The 25713-nt window shown below is 40.6% G+C and overlaps 1 protein-coding gene across 2 annotated transcripts in view; it reads left to right on the top strand.

Moving 5' to 3' along the window:
• Positions 1-25713, top strand: part of ARHGAP10 (Rho GTPase activating protein 10) — a 366526-nt gene that overhangs the window by 293461 nt on the left and 47352 nt on the right. For both annotated transcript variants that reach the window (XM_027769930.1, XM_006143418.3), the window contains exon 19: positions 5239-5389. In XM_027769930.1, coding sequence (XP_027625731.1) covers positions 5239-5389 — 151 coding nt within the window. The remainder of the gene's footprint in view (positions 1-5238; positions 5390-25713) is intronic.

Raw genomic sequence — 25713 nt, 5'->3', positions numbered from 1 at the left:
CGTGTATGTGCATGCCCAAAATCCCTAGAGGAGAATGGAGGAGAAGGGATTGAAGCATGACCATCTCCCATGGGGAGTGATTTCTCACCTTCCTTCTCACTGTCTCTCTTTGTCTCTCTTCTCTCTGGTGAGTGCATATACTTTATGACAAAACCTTAAAAAAATAAAAAAAAGAAGAGGTCATCTACCCTAAAACAAGGCATTGAGAAAAGTGACCTAGGAAGTTCAGGGGTCAGAAGATTTGGGAAGGAGATCCGGGCTCCAAGAGAAATTTGCCTCCCTGCAGAATTTCTGGCGCTATTGGGTCATTGGAAAAGGCTTAACATATTTTCTATGCAAAAATGCGTCATTACTTTTCTAATGATCCACTAAAAAGTCAATATTATGTTTAGAGATGACTTATTTCTTGGCAGTGTAGAGCCAGGTAAGCTAAATTTTCACCTCTGGAATCTGATTGCCAAAAACACAGGTTAGAACTTCAAGTAAACAGTATTATTTCTGGGATTTAAAAGAATATCCTTTTAAGTCATTTCTGGCATGTCATAGAGAACCATGAGAGCAATAGCTTCGTAGCTTAAAAGAAAAAGACTTTAGATCAAGGCTAGTACCTTGGGGGACAAAGTAAATGCATGTCAAAGATAAAGCGTTCTTGAAATATCCGGGAGGACCAGATGCAGCAATGGGAAGCTTCCGTAGATAGTTCCTGGTGCCACTCCTTATACACAGATGGAGGACAGCAGTGGCTGGTGGTGTTTTTATCCTAAGAAATAAATTTTGTTACCAAAAAAAATACATTTTGTTTCATAAACTATAATATTTTTATATTAGGTTGTCGGGAAAGTCATGGCATATTTTTCAATGTTTTTTTCTATACAAAAATGTGTCACGACTTTCCCGACAACCTAATAGTTTGGCGGCAGGGCCTTTGGCCTCACAGCTGTGAGTTCCAATGCCGACTCTGCCAGTTTTTAACTGTGGAGACCTGGGTCACGTGGTTCATTTTTGACCTTTACTCACTCCTAAGATGTGGAGAATGAAGCTTACCTCAAAAGCAGGCCTACTAAAATGCTCCCGAGAAAGCTCCACTGCCAAGTGGGTTGTTGATGAAATCAAAGGGAAATCATTTAAATCTGAAATTTCAGTGCTGAAGCATAGAAACAAATACACAAAACAAATGTTGGTTCTGGATTACTTGGCTCCGTTCATGGCTTTCCTTTACCCTACTGTTTAATGTCCTTTCCCAAACACTTTGGAATAACTTGACTCGGGGCACTGAACTTAGGGAATATTTAAGACCACAAGAAGTTAGTGCTCACTCAGAAACATGGTTGAGAAGAGTACAGTAATGAGAGTCTGAATGCATTTTTTTTTAAAGAGAGATTTTTGCTATAGGGCGCATGGGCTTGCTGGAGACACAGAGAGACAGAAAGCGAGAAATCACCCCCTGGAGGGATGGCCACACCGCAATCCCTTCTCCATTCTCCTCTCGGGCTTTTGGGAACGCATGTACACATGCCCGGAGTGAGTTCCAACCCGCCAGATCTGGAACTCCAACCTCAGTCGACCACATGGGAGTCCAGTGACACAAACATTGTGCTATCTGCTGGTCCCCTGAATGCATTCTTAATCATTGTTTCCTGTATGTGATCATATTACAAGTACAAGAATCTGCCATTTATTGCAGCGTATTCTGCCAAGTCCTAAACTAGACATTATCTCATTTAACCCTGGTTGTTATTTGAGATATAAGTGGTACGGTCCTCATGCAGATGAGAAAAGGAGGTATATTATCCTAAGAAATATGTCAAAGCTGGGCCAGCAGATGGTTCGGAGGTTAAGGTGGCTGGATCCCACATGGCCAGCTTTGTGATTTGATTTCCAGACCTGGCAGCCTGAAGAAACACACTTGTGTGTGTGCCCAAGATCCTGAGAGGAGAATGGAAGAGAAGAGATTGGGACATTAACTAATTAATCGATCAATCCCCCTAGGGGTTAATTTCTCAGTTTTCCTCTCTCTTTGTCACTCTCTGTCTCTCTCCAGTGAGTGCATGCACCCTATAGCAAACACCTAAAGAGAAGAAGAAATATGTCAAAGCTTTCATGGCTGGTAAGATTTAAAAGCTAGAATAGTGCTATCTCAAATTAGTGTCTGATCTGGTACCTGTGCTTATCTGGAGGGTACTTGCGCTCTTTGAAATGCCAGTACAAATTAGAGCTTATTGAAGGAGTGGTTGGTATTTAGAATCTTTGAAACTGTTTATGCCTAATTAGGACTTGGGAAAATCTAAGGAATTGATGGTGTATGTCCAGTGCCAATTTTTCTGAAATACATTTTCTAGTGTTTTCATTTTGACATTTTTTTATCCAAGAGGAATGTAAAATACTGTGGAGTGATTATCTAAATCAGTTTCTTAGCCTTAGTTTAAAGTGTAAACCAAAGAAAACAAAACAAAACAAAAAAATGAAACCTAGCTTCTTCTCCCAAGTTTTTTCTTTTCTTTTTTCTTTTTTTTTTTTTTTAAGAGAGACTTTTGCTATAGGGCACATGTGCTTGCTAGTGAGGCAGAAACAGAAAGTGAGAAATCACCCCCCACCCTCCCCAGGGGGATGGCTACGCTGCAAAAATCATTCCCTTCCATTCTCCTCTTAGGACTATGGGCATGCATGCAATGCACCTGGCATGAGTTTTAAGCCACTTGGTCTGGCACTCAAACTGTGGTCGACTATGTGGGAGTCCAGTGATGTAACTGTTACTCCGTCTGCTGGTCCGCAGATATTCTTAAAAAATTTTCTTTTTTTTTTTCTTTCTTGAAAGAGCTAGAGACAGTTACCCCCAGTAGAGTCTTCATGCTATAATACACTCTTGACCTCAGCTAGTCAGGATCATGGGCATGTGCTTGCCCGTTATGTCTGGAGATACCTCAGGATAAGAGCCCAGGACCTTCCCACATGGATCTAGCATAGCCAAGCATTGTGTTACCTCTGTGCCCTGCAGCTCAGTTATTCTGATGTAAACCCATATCTTAAGTCTTCTGGAGACTGGCTAAGTTCAGATCCATCCCTGGGATCTGGACTAAGATGATGGAAAGATTCAGGTCATTACCTTGGGAGCTTTAAGGGCCTACTCCCTGGTCTTGTTTTGCTTGGCAGTCTAGTTCTGCAGACTGGGGCTCCTTTCATATCTTACTCCCCACACTTCCCTTGATACCTCGACTCCATATCCCTTCTTCCTTTCTCCAGCACCTATACTCCAGAATGGAAGAAGAGGAAGAGGAATTTTTTGCATTTGTACCATTGTAGTCAGTGTGATCTTCCACAACATCTGCTTGGGATGTGTCATCTGTCCAGTGATGGTAATTGGAATGTAACGTTAACACTGTTTCTTTATGCTTTGGCTCTACTGCTTGCTTTCCTATTCTGGTAACACCCCAGAGGCAGCTGACATACTTATAAAAATCCAACTGAGGTGAGTCAAAGAGCTATTCCAAATGTGAGTCCCAGGTGCCATTTTCTTTCAATGGCATTGCATTGCCTGTCTTTTCTTCTTACCTTCGCTGTTATTGTACTCTTCTCAAACTAACTGCTCTTCTGTTCCCACCACTCCAGAACCTTCTTTAATTTGAAAAGTGACAGACAGCAGTAAATGCAGCTGTGGACAGTAGTGCAGGCAGCAGAGAATTTTCAAGGCAGATAAGTAGCTTGCTATTTTCCAGTGTGCGCTATCAGAACATAGATCTTGTGGAAATATGGTGTGAGCAGGTTACCAGTTGGAGCAATAAATTAAATTTTTACTAGCAAATATTTGTGCATGGTAATTTAAATCATCTTTATCCCATTTACACATGAGGGGGCAGTATGGTACTGTCAAGCAAATGTTGTGTTGAAATTGCTTCTTTTTATTGCTATATAATGCTTTGTTTTTTGGTGAGAGCGTTCAGGATGTACAGTAGTAAACTCCAGTAGTATTGTTAATGACTTTATATATATATAAATATAAATATAGGTAAGTGACGCCTTTACTTTTGCCACACGTCATCTGCTTTTTTTAATTTAAATGTATAAATAATTCCCTTACAACATGCCTTTTATGGTGAGTTTTACATTTGTGTTTGGTGTAAAGCTAGCTGGCTTTCTTCCTTTCGCGGTTTCACCTGAGGAACGTCAGTCCTTTGGAGGCGCGGTGTCTGTTAGGTTGATGTCTCTAACATGTTTTATTTTTATGACGTTATAGAGGGCTGAAGGGTCTCCAGCCTTGTTGAAGGAAGTCTTTGAACTCAGGTCTTGGCAACTATGGGAGACCTCCTTAAATCACTTCTGTACGCTGTGCTTGTCTTTATGCGTAGATTGCTTTTCTCAAAAGATAAAACGCGTGAAGCAAAGAGGCAGCACGTTTTCATGAATGTTGTTATTGCTCATGTATGAATGACCTTATAGATCAATCAAGGTCCCAACAGTCTCGGTTTCATAAATGCAAGTGGAAATTACTAAGAGAAGTTGGAGGGTACTATATAAATTGACAAAACCTAGAGAATATGATATAAAAATGGAAATGTGAATCTAGAAAGTTAATTTCATAAGCACAGCTAAGCGAGAAATCACCCCCCAGGGGATGGTCACGCCGCAATCCCTTCTCCTCCATTCTCCTCTTGGGATTTTGGGCACGCACGCACATGCGCCCGGCGTGAGGTTTAAGCCACCGGGTCCGGGACGCGAACCGCGGTCGACTACGTGGGAGTCCAGCGACATAGCCATTACGCTCACTGCTGGTTCCCATAAGCACAGCTCTTTTGACATGTGTAAAAATTATTTGCAGTCATATGTTTCTGTTTATGTAGTAAGAAAAAAAAATCAAGACCAACATTTAGGCATAAATATAACCCTTGGTGAAATTTAATGAGATACTTGTTTTTAGTGTTTTATGCTGGCTACTTCCTTTGGGGATGAATAGCTATTGTAGTTTGTACACCTGGTAAAGATAATTATGCTCATTTAGTTTTGGAATGAGTTATTAGAAACATAATGAATTGATGTTGCTTTTAATTAATTTTGTTTAGAAATTTTATTTTTGAAATCTTCTAAATAAATGGCTTATGACCTATTCCCTAAATTTGAAGGAATGGATTTTTGGCTCTGGACTCTCTTGAACGCACTCCAAATCAAACCTTTGGTGGTTTACTGTAGACACACACAGGTTCTGTTCATGGTAAACAGTGAATGTCTTTTATGTTTTGGTGACAGATTTTTCGGACCCTGCCTGATGCCACATTCCCAGAACCCACGTCGCTGTCAGCCTCACCCCCAAATGCTCCCCCAAGGCAATCGAAGAGACAAGGCCAGAGGACGAAGAGACCTGTGGCTGTGTATAATCTCTGTCTGGAGCTGGAAGATGGTGAGATGTTAATGATACTTTTCTGCTGGACAGCATGTTGAGAGTATTGGCCTATCCGATGTCCTCAGTGCAGGCCACTGTCTTCTACCCTCTGCTTTTAAATTTCTTTTTTGCTTAAGATGATCATTTTTGAGATTAATAGGAAGGATTAAGCTTTTTCGTCAGGGAGAAAATGCCAAGTTTCAGTTTTGTGTTTGTCTTTGTTATGCATGGTTCTTTTTTTATTTTTAAAAGACAGCTTAAATTTCTTTTTTGGGAGACTTGTGTGACCTCCTGTGAGGTTACATAACCCTGAGACAAATGGAAGGAGAACTAAAATTAAAGCAGATCTTTTATGAGAAGAGCTGATAGAGCCTACTGTTAAATGCGTCTAGATTAAAGGCACAGTTCACCATTGCACTAGGGTTTATGGCTTTTGCACTTCACTTGCCCCGCTTTTCTGACTTTCTGTAAGGTGGGACATTTTACCACGTGGCAGGAGTAGTAGATTGACCTCCCCACCGGAGCCAGGATGAGTGAACTGGGCTCCAGGGGAATCCTGGTAAATGCAGTTTCTCACGTCACATCTAAGCCGCCATGTTTTAGCTGATTGTTGCCATGTGGGCACCTCATTTCAGTGTTACCAGATTGCCCAGTTTTTAAAGAGAGCTTGGAAATAGGAATTTTTCAGGGCTGATCCATACAAAAATCAGGCGGTGAGCCACACAGACACCACCAGCTGCTGGTTCGTAACGATAGCGTTATTAGATGTGGAGAATAAGATGATCCTGTCGCAAACCTGCATTTTCAGCATGTATGCCTGAAACTGTGACTGTTGTCATGGGACGTCTCCCCTGGGGAGACTATTTCCTGAATTTGAAATTGGTCTTCATTTTTCTTTTTGTCATCTTTTTTTTTTCTTTTTAAATATCTTCCATTTATTATCCTTCTGAGCTAGTGAGTTGTATTGGTTTGGAAATACAAGAGGACTGACTGAGGGAAGGGTGATGATGGGAACAAAGACAGTGCCTTCATCATAAGCCAGTGTGCATGCCAGTGGCCAGGGAGGTCATATCCAAAGACCCAGGCAAGATAGTGACATCTGTACACAGCTCACCTAACTGGGGAGTGTCTGCAGGACAACTCAGAATGCCTCCTGTAATAACTCTTCTGGGGGCTCCCACGTTCTGGTCATTTAAAAACTTACTTAAGACATCCATACCTATGAGACGGTTCGTTTTGTAGTCAATCCTTGTTTTCCAGAGGAAGGGCATGAATCATTAAAATCACCTTGAAGTTTCAGAGTTTCCATTTAGACATTAGTTTCAAGTTCTGATCCCAGCTAACTTTTTAATTCTTTTTCTCACTTTCAGTCTTTCTCAACAGAGTTGCTAATAAGGAGTAAAACTGACTGGTTTGAATTGCACCTTTTCTTACATCTCACTTGTCTTCTGGTAGAAGTGTTAATAAATAGTGAAATACGCAAATGTTGGGAAGGAGGGGAGAAAGAGATAAGAGGAAGACAGAATAATACCTAAATTGGCTCATTGACCTTTGAACAAAACAGAATTAACTCTCTTTCATAAAGGAGAGGACCCAAAGAGGGGCGTTTTTATCTTAGAGCAATAACATATACTTTTTAAAATGGAATCTTAATAGCCACTCAAATTTATTATGTGGTGTGTACTAATCTTGATTGTTAGCTTGCTAACTGATTATTCATGAGTATAAAGCTTCCATAGTAGTATTCAGTACATCTTTTAGAGAAAACTTGTAATGGTATTGTACAACCAAAAAGCTTTCTTAATTTTTAGGTGATATAATGATTCTTAAAAATTATTTGATTTTAAAGAAGACATAATGAAGATTGTCAAATACTGAACTATCAATACTTTAGTCTGTTTTTTTTTTTTTTAAGAGGTTTTTGCTATAGGGCATGTGCGCTCGCCAGACAGAGAGAGTCAGAGAGATAGAAAATGAGAAATCACCCCCCAGGGGGGATGACCACGCCGCAATCCCTTCTCCTCCATTCTCCTCTCGGGATCTTGGGCATGCATGCACACGTGCCTGGCGTGAGTTTAAGCCACCGGGTCCGGGACGTGAACTGTGGTCGACTACGTGGGAGTCCAGCAACATAGCCATTACGCTAACTGCTGGTCCCACTTTAGTCTGTTTTTTTTATTTCTTCTTCTTTATTTTTTTTTTGCTTGTAAGTTGAACTAACCCAATGTGAATATACTTCATACCAGTCCAGTTGAAGATACAAAACACATTATCATCAACAGATAATAATCCATTTCTGTGTCCCACAAATGTCTTGCCTTTCTATTTTCCTCCTTAATTTCTTTCCTTAGACTCTCGCCCTTCTCCCATCCTCTTCCCACATTGTCTCCAGAATCTGAATAATTTTCAGTGCTCACTGTTTATATGATGCTTTATTCTACATTTTATGTTTTATGAAATATTTTGCAACTTTACATGAATCCTTGATTGCAGCCTTGGATTTATTTACTTTTTTTTTTTTCCAAAGAGGCTTTTTGAAGGTGTGTGCTTGCCAGAACGAGAAACAGAGACAGTGAGAGGGAAGGTGAGAAATCAGCCCTGAGGGAATGGCCACGCCACAATCCCTTCTCCATTCTCCTCCTGGGCTCTTGGGTGCACGCGCGCATGTACACACACACACACACACACACACACACACACACGCTCTGTGTGATTTTCAAGCCACTGGGTCTGGGACTCAAACCGCAGTTGATCATAGGAAGTCTAATGACATAATCACTATGGCATTACTGGCCCTTTTTAGAAAAAGCTTTTCAGAAGGAGGAAAGCTCATGTATTTGGTCTTGGAGTGATTATATTTTATCTTGGCGGTCACAAGATAAAGCAATTAGAAACCGTTCTCACCTGTGACTGCCAAGTACTTAAAGCCAAGCTTTAGTGAAACACAAGTTGTGTGAAAAAGTTATTTCATAGAGAGCAAAGGAGGAAGGTCTGTATTTTATCTTAGACTTTTCTATTTTATAGTTTCTAAAAAAAATGATGGGAGATAAATGAAGAGAGGTGGTGAGTATGTTTTTTGAAAAGAATCATACAAAGAAAAGAGACTATAAACTGTTCATATTATTGGATGCCACTGTCTAAAAAAATATATTCTTGTCATTAGATCTTGCATTTTTTTTATAAGCTGAATCATCTGTTAACATTACTTGAAGCTTTCAGAAAGTTTAAATTTTTTTGACTTTTTAAAAAATCTGTAGTAGTGGGGCCAGGAGGTGGCATGTTGGTTAAGGTGCTGGTCTCCCATGTGGCCAACAGCAGATCGAGTCCTGGACCTGGCGGCTTGCTTTCTCACTTCCCCCCTCCTTGTCTCATGAGTGCATGTGCTCTATTGTAAACTAAAATAATAATAACAACAAAATAAGCAATTCTTAAAAATGAATAGTAATAAAGTCAGTGTTTATCTAGTTTTGGCTAAAATTTTCATTCTGGACAACTTTGGTTGATTATTTTAAGAAATTTTCTACCTTATTGGAGTCTGTTAGGAATTATAGATGCAAACATGCCTCCCTCAGCCTTACTCATTGTAGTGTAAGTTAAATTGAACTCAGTAAAATGCAGGGCAAGCAGCTTTGCTTACATGGTAGGTAGACTGTCTGCCAAGATTCGAGGAACTGGATTGGAAGATGACTGGAGATTTTCTTCAGCCTTGTGATGTGGTCACAGATTTGGTATTTGTGTGAAGTGGTTTGCGGTGTTATTTCTTCTACGTTGGGTAGACTATGAAACTATGTGATGTACCAAACAGCCAGTCTGGAAAACACTCAGAATTGGTTTCAGTTCAACATGAGGCAAATCAGAAAGTCATTAGCAGAGAGTCAGCAAGGCTTTTGGCATGAGGCGTAGTAAGACAGACCTAGGACTAGAGATTCCAGCCAGCAAGGAATCGGAGAGAAATTCTTTGTTGTAAGACATGATTTTACATTTTGTTAGATTCCCCCCCATCACTGTGCATTGAGCCATGGCTAGTTCAATCGAAAAAGATTAGCATCTTTGCTTTAATCAAGACTTTAATTTGGCACTGACACATTTAGCCATACTGTGAATGCTCATTAGTTTTCTTTACAATATATGATTAAATGATATTAAATTTACTATTTACAAAGCATTTGCAAAATATTTTAAAATTGTAATCTTAAGGATCTTTATGAAAGATTAATGTAAACTACAAAAGGACATAATATCTAGCTAGTTTTCTTAAATGAAAGCAGCTATTACATCTTTACTGAGATTCTTGTATTGTTTTTTTAGAAGCCATTTTGTTCATATTCATATAGCATTTTATAATCTCACACACTGCAAAGCTGAGTAGATTTGTCTGATTCGGTTGTGAAATAGAATATGTGATAGGCTGCTAAGTGCTAAAAAGAAGATTAAAAATCAAAAGTTTGCGTTCATTTCATTCTCAAGTTACCCATCTGTGTTTTTATTTCCACAGAATTAGTAATAAAGGAACTCTAAAAAAGTTAGTTCTATGTTTTGTTCCTGCATACCTCAAATTAATGTTTGTATTACTTCTTTTTAAGAAATGTTTCTTTTGGGGCCAGCAGGTAGAGTGGCAGTTAAGGTGTTGGACTCCCACATGGCTGACCATGGTTGGAGTCCTGGACTTACAAGCTTGAAACTCACGCTGGGCATGGGTGCATGTGTGCCCATAATCCCAGGAGGAGAATGGAAGAGAAGGGATTGCAGTGGGGCTATCTCTCCAGGTGTGATTTCTCACTTTCCCTTCTCACTCTCTTTCTCTGGCAAGTGTATGCACCCTATGGTAAAAACTTAAAACAACATGTTTATTTTATGTTTATTCTTTCTTCCATGAGTGAGATAGACAAAGAGACATGCATCTCCAACAAGGCCTTCATGCCATGATCCACCCCCATCTCCTACCACCCCTAGATCATGGGCACACGTGCCCCTGGCATATCAAGAAGCTGTCTGGACACAAATCTGTACTTCTCCCACGTGGGTCAGCATCATGGAGTATTGTGTTACCAATCTACCTCTCATAAAAATTCCCAGTTGGAGGGAAGTTCATGAAGCTACGTGAGATTAAAACAATCCTTGTTATTTTTCATTCATGGTAGGAAAAAAAAAATCCAAGCAAAGATTTGGAGACTGTGGGAGAAGAGGATTACCATCTGAATTTTGACTAAGTTGTCTCTCTCTTTCCTTATGCTGGCTCTAATTTTAAACAACTAGACATTTACGAGACTAGTTTTTATATGTATCTTCTCGTGTGAAATTAGGCAATTCTGTGCCCATCTTCTTTTGTACTTGATGTAACAGTTTACTTATTTAGGCAACTTAAAGAGTATGAGTTATATCAAGTTGAAAACAAAATCATCCCGTAGGCCAATTGGCAAGATATAATGCTGTTTTACTGTTGGTCTTTCTTGGGTATCGTTGGGTTGTCACTTTAACGTTTGGATCACAAATGTGCTAACAGCAGCACATTCTGTTGAACATGTGTTATTGTAGTCCCACAGCATGGTAGACACCATGAGGAAGAGACAGAGCCTTTAGCAAAACAAGTGAGAGTAGTCAGGACCATTGAAGGGAGACGGCTGAACAATGAAGAACCATCGTTTCCTCTACCCTAAGTAGGAGCATATTTCAGAACGTAGCCTTACCTGGGCCATCCCTCAAATCAGAGTAGGACAAATCGTATAGCGATGTCCATTCAGCCCACACAATATCAAATTAGATCTTGGAAGAGCTGCCTCATGTCACATGTCAATGAGAGTAATGGTGAGGCTATGAATTAGCCACCTTAGGTAGCTTGAAATAATCTGGTTCTGTTTAGCAAGAGAATAGAAAACTAGAAAGCAAGCCAGGCAAGATCTCTTTAAGTGTTAACTTTTAATCCTCCAATGTGGATGCTGCTAGTCCTTTGGAGTTTTTCTGCCTCTGTCCTGTTACGGTACTGGATATTAAACTCAGAATCATACCACATGTCTGTTGAACATTTGTAAGTTCTGTGCCATGCCATACCCAGTTTCTTCTAACATAAATAGGAGTTTATGGGACCAGCAGTTAGCGTAATGACTATGTTGCTGGATTCCCATTTAGTCGACTGTGGTTTGAGTCCTGGACCCAGGGGCTTGAACTCACACCGGGCGCGCGTGTGTGTGCCCAAGATCCCGAGAGGAGAATGGAGGAGAAGGGATTGCGGTGTGGCCATTCCCCCTGGGGGGGGATTTCTTGCTTTCTGTCTCCCTGTCTCTTTCTTTCTGGCAAGCACACACACCCTATAGCAAAAAAAAAAAAAAAAACCCTCCCAAAAAAATATAAGAGTTTACGTCCTATTCTCATTGTTTGTCGTTATGCAGTGAAACATGGAATAAGCCGAGATAGCAGAGAGTGCCCCATGATGAGCTGTGGGACTGCGGGAGCTCTGAGGAGGGCACCTCGTTGCTGCAGTACTTAGGAAAGGTTGGAGGGTTTTCTCGAGCTGAGCCATTCGGGCAGTGAGATGGGAAGGGCTTTCAGGTGAGGGAATGAAGTCACAGCAGCAGCAGAGACAAAAACAAGGAGCAGGGTGAGCATTCCTAAGATGGCAATCCAAAAATCCGAAATGCCTCAAGAACGGAAGCTGTCTGAGTGCCAGCATGACGCCACAAGTAGAAAATTCCTCACCTAACCCTACGTGATGGGTAACAGTCAAAACACTGCAAGAAAAAAATATCGTACAAAATTACCTTCTGGCAATGCATATAAGGTGTTTGTAAATGAATTTCGTGTTTAAACCTTAGACTTGGGTGTTATCCCCGAGATACCAGAATGTGCAAATATGAGCAAACCTGAAATCCAAAACACTTCTGCTCTCAGAAACTTGGGGTAAAGGATCCTCGGTATTTATGACGGTGAGGAGGAGCAACCTGATTAGAATCAGGAGGGGACAGAGTTGATGGCGGTAGATAGGTGGGTCTCATGCAGTTTGATCAGACATGGGAAAAACTGCCTAAAGAATGAATGAGTTAAATAAAGAAGCCTGAGCTAAAGAGTATGTGTTCTAGATGCCAGTGGGTGGTGTGGTGGCTGGTTAAGGGTGCTGGACTCCCACAGGACCAACTGCAGTTTGAGTCCTGGACCTGGTGGCTTGCTTTCTCACTTTCCCTCTCTCTCTCTCTCACTCTCACTCTCACTCTGCCCCTCTCTGGCCAAATTAAAAATAAATAAATAAATAAATAAAGTTACATAATTTTTTTAAAAAAGGCAAAGAATATGTATTCTGGCTCTATATTCATGGACACCTTGTTTATGCTTTCTAGATTTATTTTATTAACTAAAAAAAGTAGGGATAATAGTAGTATCTTCCATTTAAAATAGTAGAGAATGTTGAGGCTGCTAATATGGTGTCAGTGTCTGACACACAGTAGGCCCTCACATGCTAGCTGCTGACTTTCAGCATTATTCTTGAAGTCAGAGAAGGACGCTTCATGTTTAAAATGATGAAAGAAACCACTGAATATTTTTTAGCAAGGGAGAAGAGTGCTAATGTTTTGAAAATATATTTAAGGAAACTTAATCTGACTTAATCTGCCTGTAGGAATTTGAAAGACCATGGTAAAAGGCGGGGTAAGTAATTTCAATTTGAGATGAGCTTGGATTAGCACCAGGAAGGGAACATAAAATGGGTATCTGGAAGAGCTGTCGAAGCGAATTTTAGGGCCTCATAAGAGACTAGATGGGGAGTTGAAGGCAGAGAGACGAAACTGTTGTCATCAACCACAATGGAGCTCATGGGTAAATCTGTCATTGTGTTTGTATCTTTTTTTTCTTACAATTTTTACATATTTAGATCATCTTTTCGTCAAAAGGAAGGGATTGTCACTTTGTTGTGTTTAATACGTAGTCTTACATGTCACTGCTTTGGAAAACAGATTTAGCAGAAATAGTATGAAATGTATTGGTATAAGTAGTGTGTATGGAAAGTCTCTGTAAGGAATAATATTAAATAATTACTAAAATGTATATCCTCTTAAGGAGGGAGTGATCTCATAATGATAAAGAAGGGCTCATTTTTCTCTCCTGCATTATCTCACGGACATATAGCCACATTCATTCCTAGGCTCGTCTTAAAGAGTGGCCATTGTGCAAGCAGACCCTCATTTGAGGGGAAATCAGGGAGGGGTTGCTAACATCCATGGCACTGTGCACTCTCTAATGCCAGCTCCCATCTTTAGAAATCTATTTATGAAAACGTGCTTTCAGAAGTAGACTAACTACCCTGTCCTCCCCAGAATGTTAGCAGAACATTTAAAGTCTGTGAGAAGGAAGAGCAAGGCCATTGGAAGACCTTCGTTGTAGATGTTGAGAGATTCTCTACCTCTGTTGGTGTTTCCTTGTAGACTTAGAGCAGTTTGACGCAGTATTATAATCTTAGGTAATCAGACGCAAGCAGATGTTTATCTGAAATTTACTGATCTTCCTTCTCCTCCTTCTTACCATTTTTGATGTTTCATGTGCAGGCTCTAGAAAATAACCCCCTGAGACTGCTGGCCATTCCCTCAGAGCAATGTGATGATCCCTTGACATGGAATCACTGTGTTGTGAAGTGAAATCTAAGACCAGGCATCAGTCCACGCAGTACACAGAGACAGATTACTTCTTAACTCACTTGTACAACCATAGGATCAATGGGTTGGAAAAAGCAGCCAGAGATCTCAGGGCTGCAATTGAGTTGTGGGTGCCTGTAAATCGTGCACGACGCCTCCCTGCATTGGAGTCTCCCAGTAGCTCCCCATGCTCAGCCCTCCTAATGCCAGTGACAAAGCAAAAGGCAGTTTCTTCTGTGACTTCCTATATAATCTGAACTGTGCTTCTGTGTAGGATGAACATTCTCCGCTTTCTCTGAAGGAGGAGAAGAAAAGCTTATTTAATGCCTTTTAAAAAATACATAGCTGCTTCTGTGGTGAAAATAAGTTCATGGCAGGTAACTAGAATTTATAGAAGAGAGAAAAATTCTTTAAAGCTTGTTTCCCTGTGGAGCAGGGATTTTTTTTTTTTCTTCAGTTCTAATAGCTTTTATTTTAATTTCTAGTTCTGGATTCAAGCAGCTGTCACTCTCTTTATAACCCTCTTTGAAACTCTTACAGCGTAGGAGGTAGCCAGGCTGTCTAAGAAACATCTTTTCAAACCAGCCAAAGTATTGTTTATCCTGAATGAAATAGAATTTTTAAGGCTGTCAAGAGTGACTGATTTGAAACGCTTTCTTTGGTAGCCGGCAAGATGAGCAGAAATCTTGAAGGGGAATATATTATCCCAGTGCGGCCAATTCCAGGTGACTTCTACTACTTAGAAAACTCTTACGGACCATGATTAAAAAAAAAAAAAAAGAAAAGAAAAGTTCTATGATATAAGAGTGATATCTACAATTAATGTAAGGAAACAAAGCGATGGCCAGTTCATTTTTACTTACTGGATCCTTATACCAGCTGTTGAGGAAGAAGAAACAATACCAGATTGAGTTAACTACAGAGAATACTCCTACTTGAATTTATCATTAGTTGTCTGTAGTTGGCTTTTATTAGCTCTGGGTAGCATCTTTACAGCCTGACTCCATCTGAATGCTCATTCTGCTTCCATGGCATTCCTTTGAGCCTGTATTTAGAAGGAGCACAATGTCACCTTGGGTGAGAAAAAAAATCTTTCAAGCCTATTAAAATTAACTCTTGGGCTGACATTTTGGATCTGCTAATATTCACTGAGATCAGGAGCATGATTTCATGAGCTCGAAATGTGATTATGGTCATGATTTTCTTTTCCTCTTTGTGTCAGAATAGTAATAATGATTATTTTAAGTTTCTGACTACTTATTATCTGGCTATTTTAGAGGTATGCTCTTTTTTTCTAATTTTTTTTTTCTTTTTTGAGATAGAGGAAGGAAAAAGTGAAATAGGTATTGTTGACAGGGTCTCATGGTGTTGCAGTCCTTCTGTCCCAGCCTCCCAATTAGCTGGGATTATTGGTGCATATTCAAATTAGCCTAGGAAACCATACCTAGGCCTCACAAGTGGCCTCCAGCTTCCCGAACAGTAGTGTGCTCTTGTGAGCTACTGTGGCTAGGCCTTAAAAATTTTGTTAGTGCAAAAACATTGTCTTTTTTAGTCTATTTTGTGCTGTTATAATAGGATACTTGAGACTAAGTAATTTATAAGGAATAAAAATTTCTTACAGTTCTGGAGGCTGGGAAGTCCAAGGTCAAGGGACTGCATCTAATGAAGGCCTTCCCACAGTGTCACCCCATGGTAGAGTGGAAGGCAACAAAGCATTGTGTACATGTGCATAAGAGAGAGAGACAGATTGAGAGGGCTGAATATGGTTTTCTAACAGACGTATTCTCATAATAATGACTTTAATCCATTAGCAAATGCAGAACCCTCATGACGTAATGACCTCATACAGGTCCTGTCTCCCAACTCTGTTGCACTGGGGATACTGAGGCACAGACAGGGTCAGTAACTTTCTCAAATCTCACAGCTGGTCAGTTGCAAAGCCAAGATTGAACCCATGCAATCTAACCTCAGAGTCTGGGTTCTTTACCATCCTGCTGAGGTGCTAAACATAGATGCCACAGTGAACAGTCTTCTCCTCCTTGGAGTCAAAGAACATTACCAGTTTTCTTGTGAGTCCTCCTTTCACATAAGTTCTTTCCATTTCAGCCAGATTATTCATTTAGTCTTTTTAATTTTAGAATGATTCTTTTTTCTTTTTTTCCCTGTTTAATAAAGATGGTTGGCTTTGTTGAAAAGGGCTAAGAGCTGTGGTCTCCATACAGAAGATGAGGAAGGGTAAGACAGAGTGAACATTGTTTTAAATCTGGGGCACAACACTGTAAAAGACATGGGGCTCCAGGAGAAGAATGGGTGTTCATTTTTATGGGAAAGGTGGAAAAGAAACACCCATTTAATTAAATGCCCAATGAAATTATCTTTTATGATTTATGCAACCATTCACCTGAATGAACAAACACACACATGGTTTCAGGTTGGTTCCAGTGAAGACGTTGCAGGTATCTGATACTTTAAAAATAGGTTGTTGGTGTAGTGGTCAAAGTGTTAGACTCCCACATTGCCAGCTATGGTTTAAGTCCCAGAATGAGCCTAAAAATCACGCCAAGTGCATGTGTGTGCATGCTCAAAATCCCAGGAGGCTAATGGAAGACAAGGGATTGTGGAGTGGCCATCTCACTTTTCCTCTCTCTTTCTATCTCTGGTTGGTGAAAGCTCACTATGGCAAAATAAAATAAAATAAAGTGAAAAACAGGGACCAGCAGTTAGCGTAATGGCTATGTGTCTGGACTCCCATGTAGTCGACTGCAGTTCGAGTCCTGGACCCGGTGGCTTAAAACTCATGCCGGGTGCGTGTGCGTGTGTGCCCAAGATCCCGAGAGGAGAATGGAGGAGAAGGGATGGCGGCATGGCCATCCCCATGGGGGGGGATTTCTTGCTTTCTGTCTCTCTGTCTCTCTCTTTCTGGCAAGCGCACACACCCTATAGCAAAAATCTCTCAAAAAAAAAAAAAAGAAAAAGAAAAAAGAAAAACAGAGGTTATTAGAACATTGGAAAATGAACCCAATCAGGAATTTGATGCTGCCTGAATATACTGGATTTTGATATTACTTTTTTTTAGGAGTTATTTCATTTAACTTTATTTATTAATTTTATTTATTTTAATTGACTAGAGATGGGCAGAGAGAGAGAGAGAGAAAAAGAGAGAGAGAGGGAAAGTAAGAAAGCAAGCCGCCAGGTCCGAGACTCAAACTGTGGCTTGGCCATGTGGGAGTCCAGCGCCCTTAACAACCATGCCACCTGTCGGCCCCAAGATTTTGGTATTGCTTTTCTTTTCCTCTCTTCCCCTCTCCTTTCTTTTATTTAGAAACCTAAAAAATTCTCAGATTTGAAAAATCAAGAAGTAAAATGACACTAAGTGGAAAGACATCATTCCATCCCCTCTACTCAGTTCCCGCATCTACAAACCACATCTGTGACCACTGATATTTATAGTTGGAGCTGTATAAAATTCCCATTATTGGTCCAAAATTGTATAATATCAGCAGTCTTAATTTTTTTCCATTTTATATATCAAAGATAGTAAATTTTAAGAATCTTATATAGTTCAAACTAAGTCTATAATCCTTCCAGAGTTGAGATCCAAACTGGATTAATCATCACTGTTGTGAGTTAGGTTGTGTCATACAAAACTTCAGTCTGTATATGTCAGAAATGATTAATGTCAGGGCCAGCAGGTAGCACAGTGATAACTTTGCTGGACTCCTACATGCCCTACTGTGGTTTGAGTCCTAGACCTGGTGGCTTGAAACTCATTCCAGGCACATGTGCGTACATACCCAAGATAATGGGAGGAGAATGGGGAAGAGATTGCAGCATGGCCATCCCCCCTGGAGGATGATTTCTCACTTTCCCTCTCACTGTCTCTGTCTCTCTTTCCAGAGAGCATGTGTGCCCTAAGGCAAAAATTTCTTGGAAAAAAAAAAGATTGAATAGCAATAGTTTCTATGATTCAATCTATAGTTTTTTAAATTTATCCTTGTAGAATTCCCTGTGGGTATATTCACACTTAAAAGTCAGTTTGCTGCTTCTATTGTTTCCTTTTTTAATTTTATATATCTTGTATGTTTTTTATGTTAGTGCATAGAGGCCTTCCCCTTTTCACTGCCATGTTCTGTTCTGTGTCTTGTGTTGTACAGATGTACTTAGAAGGACCTTGCGGTCTGCCTCCTAGTCAGACATGGTCAGATGGTGCTGATCCTCTCCTCGTGGACACACATCTAGCTTTCTGTGATAAAAAAAAAAACAACCTCCCTAGAAATGGTGTACATGGTATGTTTTTGAATGAAAAAGCAAGCTGTAAAACAGTGTTTGAAATAGGCCCACTTTTAAAGGAAAATCCTAGAGTAGAAATATTGGGTTATTAGAGAAGTCATATTATTTCTGTGTTGTTCGAAAGTCATTTATATAAAGAGCAAAGCTCAATCAATGATACACTGCCCATTTCGTTCGATAGCCTTCGGCCATCTTCCATTGAGCTTCGTAATTCCTCATTCATAGGAGGGCCTGACCTTATCAGCATAACTGAACAAGGTACTGATTTACAGCCTCATCTGAATTGAACATTGTAGGACACAAGGAGTTTGATGAGCGCGAGTAAGTGCGAGTCTGACCGCGCAAGGTCAGGCGAGTGTGGCGGGTGTGGCAACACTTCCCATCCAAGCTCCAGTAATCTTTGACAGGTGATCAAACTTGTGTGTGGTCTTGCATGGTTGTGGGACACAACTCCTTTACGATCAAGGAGCTCTCAAACTGTCCAGTTGCCGACAGTGCACATTCCAATGGACTGTTCGGTTCCTTGGTAGAAGCTCGTAGAACACAACACCTTTAAAATCACACCATACTGAGAGCTTAACTTTCCTCTGGTGAATGCCTTTCGATGTTGTTTGAAGTGAATCATCACGTGGGGACTGAGACCGTTTGCATACCACAGTGTTGTAAACAATCCACTTCCCATCACCAGTTATCAGTCGCTTTAAGAAAGGATCGTTTTCCTCAGGTTTGATGAGCACATTGCACATGTTTATACATGCCACCAAATGAACTTCTTGGGGTTCATGAGAAACCCAAATATTGAGCTTCTTTACATATCCCAGCTTCTTCAGGTGATCGTGACGCCTGAATGATGGATGGTCCATGTTTCTGCAGTCTCTCGTGTTGTGTAATGTGGGATCGAGTTGGCCAACACTTCTATTTTGTTATCATCAACCTCAGTAGACCTCCCTGGCCAAGGAGTGTCATTGAGATCAAAACCATCAGGATGGAATTTCATGAACCATTGTTGTTGGCACGGACGTTCTTGTAGAGCATTGTCACCGTAAACCGTATGCAACTTTTCACAAGCTTGATTGTGTTCTTCCTTTTCCAGAAGTAAAACAGTAAAATATGGTGAAAACGCACAGTTTGGTCTTCCATCTTCAGCCTATAAAAATCTCTAAAACTCAACCAAATCGCTTATTTTATTTTATTTTTTAAGAATGAAGTTAGAACTGTCAGCTGTCAAATGACATAGTAATAACATAGATGCGAACAATTCTAGTTCTTCCAAAAATGAAGTAGCGTCATCTGTTGCAAAAACATGGCATGACTTTTCTGACAACCCACTAAATCTGGAAAAATAATCGGGCATGACACTGATTATCCTTAGAAGGTGAGACAGTGGTTATCCTTAAGAGGTGAGGCATTTTTGATAATGGTTATTTTTAGGGATATTAAAAAAAATACATATCTGTATACTCTATTTCTAAGGTGTATTACTTGTAGACACATATACATACAACATGTAGATATGTGTATGAATTGAATTTATGTAAGTTTCCATTTAATTCTGAAGCAACTTGTGCTTCGTACTTGGTATGTTGGGTATAAGTTTAAGATTTTAAAGTAGGAGTGAGAAGTAGAGCCCTAGAAAGTGTATGGAACCCCTCTACCACAAGTTAACCTGGGGAGACTTCTGTATAGGGAGGAGAAGATGGCGGGCTCTGCCTGCTTACTGTCGTCTTGGTAGGTTTAGCAAATCTTTCAGATCCCTCAGTTTTCTTTTCTTTTCTTTTTTTTAGAAAAAAGAATGATTAATGATTTAACTTTATTTATTTATTTAAATTTGACCAGAGAGAGAAAGAGAGAGAAAGCCATCAGGTCCGGAACTCGAACCACAGTCGGCTGTGTGGGAGTCCCCCTCTACCACAAGTTAACCTGGGGAGACTTCTGTATAGGGAGGAGAAGATGGCGGGCTCTGCCTGCTTACTGTCGTCTTGGTAGGTTTAGCAAATCTTTCAGATCCCTCAGTTTTCTTTTCTTTTCTTTTTTTTAGAAAAAAGAATGATTAATGATTTAACTTTATTTATTTATTTAAATTTGACCAGAGAGAGAGAAAGAGAGAAAGCCATCAGGTCCGGAACTCGAACCACAGTCGGCTGTGTGGGAGTCCAGCTCCCTTAACCACCACACCACCTGCAGGCACTCAGATCTTTCAGTTTTCACCTGAGCTGCTCTCTCAGCCATAGTGTCCTGGTGTTTCTGGATAACCATTACTGGAAATACTTAGGGAGCAAAGAGTTTTATTGAATGATAGACTTCTCTGCAGTAAAGTTTGGATTTAAACTAACCTGGATTTAACTTCCTGTCATTCTCTCGATGTCTTTTATGATCTTAGCAAATCCCCCTCTAAGCCTCATGAGTTTGGGCAATAAAATTTAGACGAGATTTTTGCCAAGAACAACTGAGTTAATGGATATAAACTGCCCAGTATGGAATAAATACTCAGGAACTATAGTTTATACTTTCTTGAGGGTCTGATCTATGAAGTAGAAAGACTTAAAAATATACTTTCACTTTCAGAGAAAATACAAGTTAATCTTTGGTTTTTGGTTATTTATTTATTTATTTATTTATTTATTGAAGAGGTTTTTGCTATAGGGCGTATGTGCTTGCCAGACAGACAGAGACAGGCAGAGAAACAGAAAGCGAGAAATCACCTCGTAGGGAGGATGGCCATGCCACAGTCCCTTCTCCTCCATTCTCCTCTCAGGGTCTTGGGCATGCACACATACACGCACCCAGTGTGAGTTTAAGCAACCGGGTCTGGGACTCGAACCGCAGTCGACTACATGGGAGTCCAGCGACATAACCATTACGCTAACTGCTGGTCCCTGGTTTTTGGTTATTTTTGTCCGGTGTTACCCCAGGTATATTGGTTGCTGGTGTCTTAATCTGACAATTGATATTAACATTTGGTGAGAAGAATAAGAATATATTACTTAGCAAGTAACATACAGCCAGGAGTCTGCCAGCCCTCATTGTCTCAGCTGGAGATTGTGTTCCAAACGTTGGACTTTAATGCTCCTCAACTGTCAAAGTGGCAGCAAGTTTATGGAAGACCGTTTGATTCAGTATCTGATTACTTTTTGGTTCCTAAGAATAACAGTGTGTGGTTGTTTTGTTTTGCTGGTTTATGTAGGCAGAAATCTCCGTCTTTAAATAATGCACCAGGGTTGTGATTATGATATAAAAGTGCTCTCCGCTTTATAGAGTCAAGCAATTTGCTCTGACTTTTATTGACATTGCAACTGAACTGGTCCTGCTTGCTTCATAATTAAATTGCTGCAGACTTCCATCGACCTTTGCAAGCAGCAGAGGTGGTTCCTGAAGTTGTAACCTAATGCCCATTAACCGCTGCAGTAACTTTATAACGGGGACTGTGTTTCTGGTCACGTGATTGATTATAACACAGCTGGTTCCCTTGCGAGCTTTTCCTAGCATACGCTACTGGAATATTGTAGCTGTCTGGTAGTGTTTTGTTTTGTTTTGGAGGAGAAGAGGAGGGGTAAGAACTATGTTCAATTTTTAAAATCTTTAGCCATGAAAAATAAAATTTACTTATTAAATTGATGGCAATTTCATCGCATCTTTTCATGCTTTAATGTGACATTTTAATTTATAGTTTAGGAGTTGCCCTTCCGTTTTATTTTATTTTCTTGGGGGTAGAGATCTGTGTGTAATTTTGTTTTCACGCCTTTGGGATTTGGGGGTAGGAGACTGCTCTATCAGAGCCACATTTCTTTTTTCCTACACGTGATTTCGAGTAAAGAAATTATATCATCCAAATGAAAGTTTTATCTAGCTATTCGTGATTATGAATCTACATGTTCCTTAGCTTCACTCTGCTTTCCATTTGGTGTTGTCTTGTTTTGTGGGGGCACAATGGGAGGAATAGGGACATTTTGTTCCCTGCACAGAGTGACATAACTACTTGAACTTGTGGTGTCACTGAGAACTGGGGTCAGTGGGAATTCAGAAACCTTTCCTTCCACTTGACGATTATATCCTGTATCTTAGTTGCACGTCCCCTGCTGAGAAACACAATGACAAGGACAGGTATCAGGATTAATTCTTAGAGAGAAACAGAAAGAAACAGAGAGAGAAGGTGAGAAATCACCCCAAGCGGGGATAGCCATACCGCAATCCTTTCCCCTTCATTCTCTTGGAATTTTGAGCATGCGTGCACACGTGTCTGGTATGATTTTTAAGCCATTGGGTCTGGGACTTGAATCCTGGTTGGCCATGTGGGAGTCCAGTGCCTTAAACACCACACCATCTGCTGGCTCCTAAATTTGCTTTTTAAAGAAAGATACCCATTTGATATATTTGCAGTTTGAAAAGTTGAACTTCGAAGTCAAACTTTGAATTACTTACCATGTTTTCTTACTGTACCTTACTGAATTAATGAACTGCACTCCCAGCCCAGGTAGCTGCTTGGTGTTGCTACTTTCCTTGGCAGGCTGAGGCCGCACGGGAGGCCTGGGTTCTGCCCACACTAACAAAAGCTTGTGGCCCTAGGGTTATGTCATGGCAAGACTGTCTAAAAAAATGAAAGTAAAGAAAAAGGAAGTGTGTGTGTGTACGCGTGTGCGTACATGTGTATACATGAAGAGAATGGGTATAATGTATAATATGATACAAGTTTTAGAGAAGGTTTAGGTTTTAGGGAAGATGAGAATAAATACCTTTCTGAAAATTTTTTAAAAAGTCAAAAAAATTTTTTTAACTTGCTTTGGACTCTTTTTTATTTCTTTTTTTCTGTTATAAAATTTACTTTATTCCTAATAGAATGTGTGAATAAAAGAGAGAGAGAAATACCTTCGACAGAGTCTTGTCATGTTGGAGTCCCCGTTCCCTCCAGACTCCAGCTTGTCCTGATCCTGATGTGTTTCAATTCACCCCAGTGATCAGAACTCGTAGGACGCCACGTGGCTTCCAGCACTGCAGTTCAGTTTGCTACCAACTGTGTCACCAGGCAAGGCCTCGTTGTGCCTCTCTGTTGATGATTTCATTCTATAGATGTTACCTGTGTGTTTTTCTCCCCCCAGAGGGCATGTGCCCACCAGAGAAACAGAGATGGGAAGAAGGACAGAAAGCCTCCATGGCGTGTGGTCATGCTGCAGTCCCCCCTTCTCATCCTATAGGGATTTCGGGTACACATTTTTCCAGGTGCTGGGTCTGGGATTCAAACTGCATGGTTAGCCATTTATTATCTGGCTTGCTCAATTACCAGGTCACATGCCTTTCAATGTCCCCCTGTCCTTTTTTCCTTTGTTTCTTTGTTTCTTTGTTTCTTTTTTTTTTTTTTTTTTTTTTTTTCTACTTCTAAAGAAAGTAGTTTTTCTCAGTTCTTAGGCCTTGTGGTTCAAGTTGATCAGTGTGTGGAAAGATGCGTGGAGACTGCCAGATTTTCTTTGGCGGGTTAGGTGTTAATTGGGCTTTGGACCTGACCATGACCTTCTCAGCCATGTGCTCACAGCCTGCTCTGTCATTCCGTTTGTACACTGCAGCTCCCAGTCAGAGAAGGTCACAGAACTCCATGGCATCTGTCCCCGCCAGGCTCCTGGGTAAGCTGTGAAGAAACAAGCCTCTTCATGTTCTTCAACATTTAAGGAGAGGGCTGCTTGGAAGAAACGTCTCTTAGATAATCCAGCTAGGCAAAGCAGGTCGTTCGGGGTCAGCAGACGGCATAGTGCTCCATCGCTGGGTTCCCACACGGTCCACTGCGGTTTGAGTCCTGGACCCAGTGACTTGAAATCACACTGTGCGTGTGTGCACGGTGGAGAAGGGACTGCAGTGTGGCCATCGCTCTCGGGATGTGATTTCTCACTTTCCCTCTCACTGTCTCTATTTCTCTCTCCCCCCTGCACACCGAATGGCAAAAACCTCTTAAAAAAATAAAAAAGGGCAAGTTATTCTTCTGTGTTATTTGAGTGTGACCTTTTCCCTTTCCCTTAGTTTCACAGAAAATCTGGGTGTCTGATGGCCCTTGTTTTGGAAAATCAAAAATTTTGATTTTGGGGGATGTTTGGGCTAAGGATAAGATGCAAAACCAAAATACTGGACAAAACCGTGGTTCTGCCCTCTGGAGCAGTAGTGAGTGGTGAAGTGTTCTGGGAGTTACGTTCCTTTACTGAGAGTTGGAAGTCCTGACTTACACGGTCCATAACAGTTTCACCCAGTAGTTTGAAAGCAAACCGACATTATGGTGCACTTCTTGCTACACCCCTAGGAAGAATGAAGCCACAGACAGCTAGAGCATACTTGGATGGCTTTCTTTTTTTTTTTTTTTTTTAATTGCCATAGGGTGTGTGTATGTGAGAGTGAAAGAGGGAGGGAGGGAGGGAGGGAGAGAGAGAACTCCAGCATCTTCCAATGGGGTACGGTTCCATGCAATCCCTTCTTCCCATTTCTCCTTCCTGTGGGATTTTGAGCATGCATGTACACATACCTGACATATTTTTCAATCCACTGGGCCTGATACCTGAACCGTGCTCAGCCATGTGGTGTCCCACAACCTTAGTCTCTAGGCTGTGGGGCTGGCCCTGGATGTCCTCCTTAGAAGCAGAATTACATTCTAGGTGAGTCACTATCCTGACCCAATATGATGGTTCTAAGATGTCTTATTTTTTATAAGTAAAGTAATATAGTTGACCTGAATTGACCACAGTCTTAAAATTCAGTTGTTGGTCCTTACCCCATCTATTGAGTTGGCAGAAGCCTTCCACCAGCTCCTAGGGTAGATTCAATTTTATTTATAAAGGTCATCTCTACATTTGTTGTTTAGTATTGGGTTTTATTTACAGTGCCAAGTTCAAGAGCATTTAGAACCTGGGGGAGAGAAAATAAAAGTTTTGACTTAATTTCTATTTGTATTACTCAGTGTGGCAATAGGCAGCAGATTTTGATATGTCGAAATATAGCAATCCCGACTTAATTTTAGTAAGTAGAAATTATATTAGAATATTTATGAAATGGGAACCAGCAGATGGCGTAGTGGTTACATCACTGGACTCCCCACATAGTGGACCACAGTTTGAGTCCCGGACCCGGAGGCTTAAAACTCAGGCCTGGCACATGTGTGTGTGTGCCCAAAATCCCAGGAGGAGAATGGAGAAGAAGGGATTATGGCATAGCCATCCACTCTGGGGGGTAATTTCTCTTTTCTGTCTCTGGGGCAAGCGCACATACCTATAGCAAAAATCTCTCTTAAAAACAAATGAAAGCAGTATTTATGAAATGAATTTGGTAGTTCTGATCCCCATACCAGGCACTCCTCTGTCAGTACCTTGTATGTCCTGGGTTATGTTGGGAGGAAAGCCAACTGAGGTGAGAAGGAGATTTATTGATGTCATAATATCCGTTTGCATAGGAGAAACTATAGCATGGTTC

The sequence above is a fragment of the Tupaia chinensis genome, unplaced genomic scaffold, assembly GCF_000334495.1.
Source record: "Tupaia chinensis unplaced genomic scaffold, TupChi_1.0 Scaffold000098_1, whole genome shotgun sequence".
Classification (NCBI taxonomy): Eukaryota; Metazoa; Chordata; class Mammalia; order Scandentia; family Tupaiidae; genus Tupaia; species Tupaia belangeri.
The sequence above is the reverse complement of the archived record's forward strand: the minus strand, read 5'-3'. Positions and strand labels throughout refer to the sequence as shown.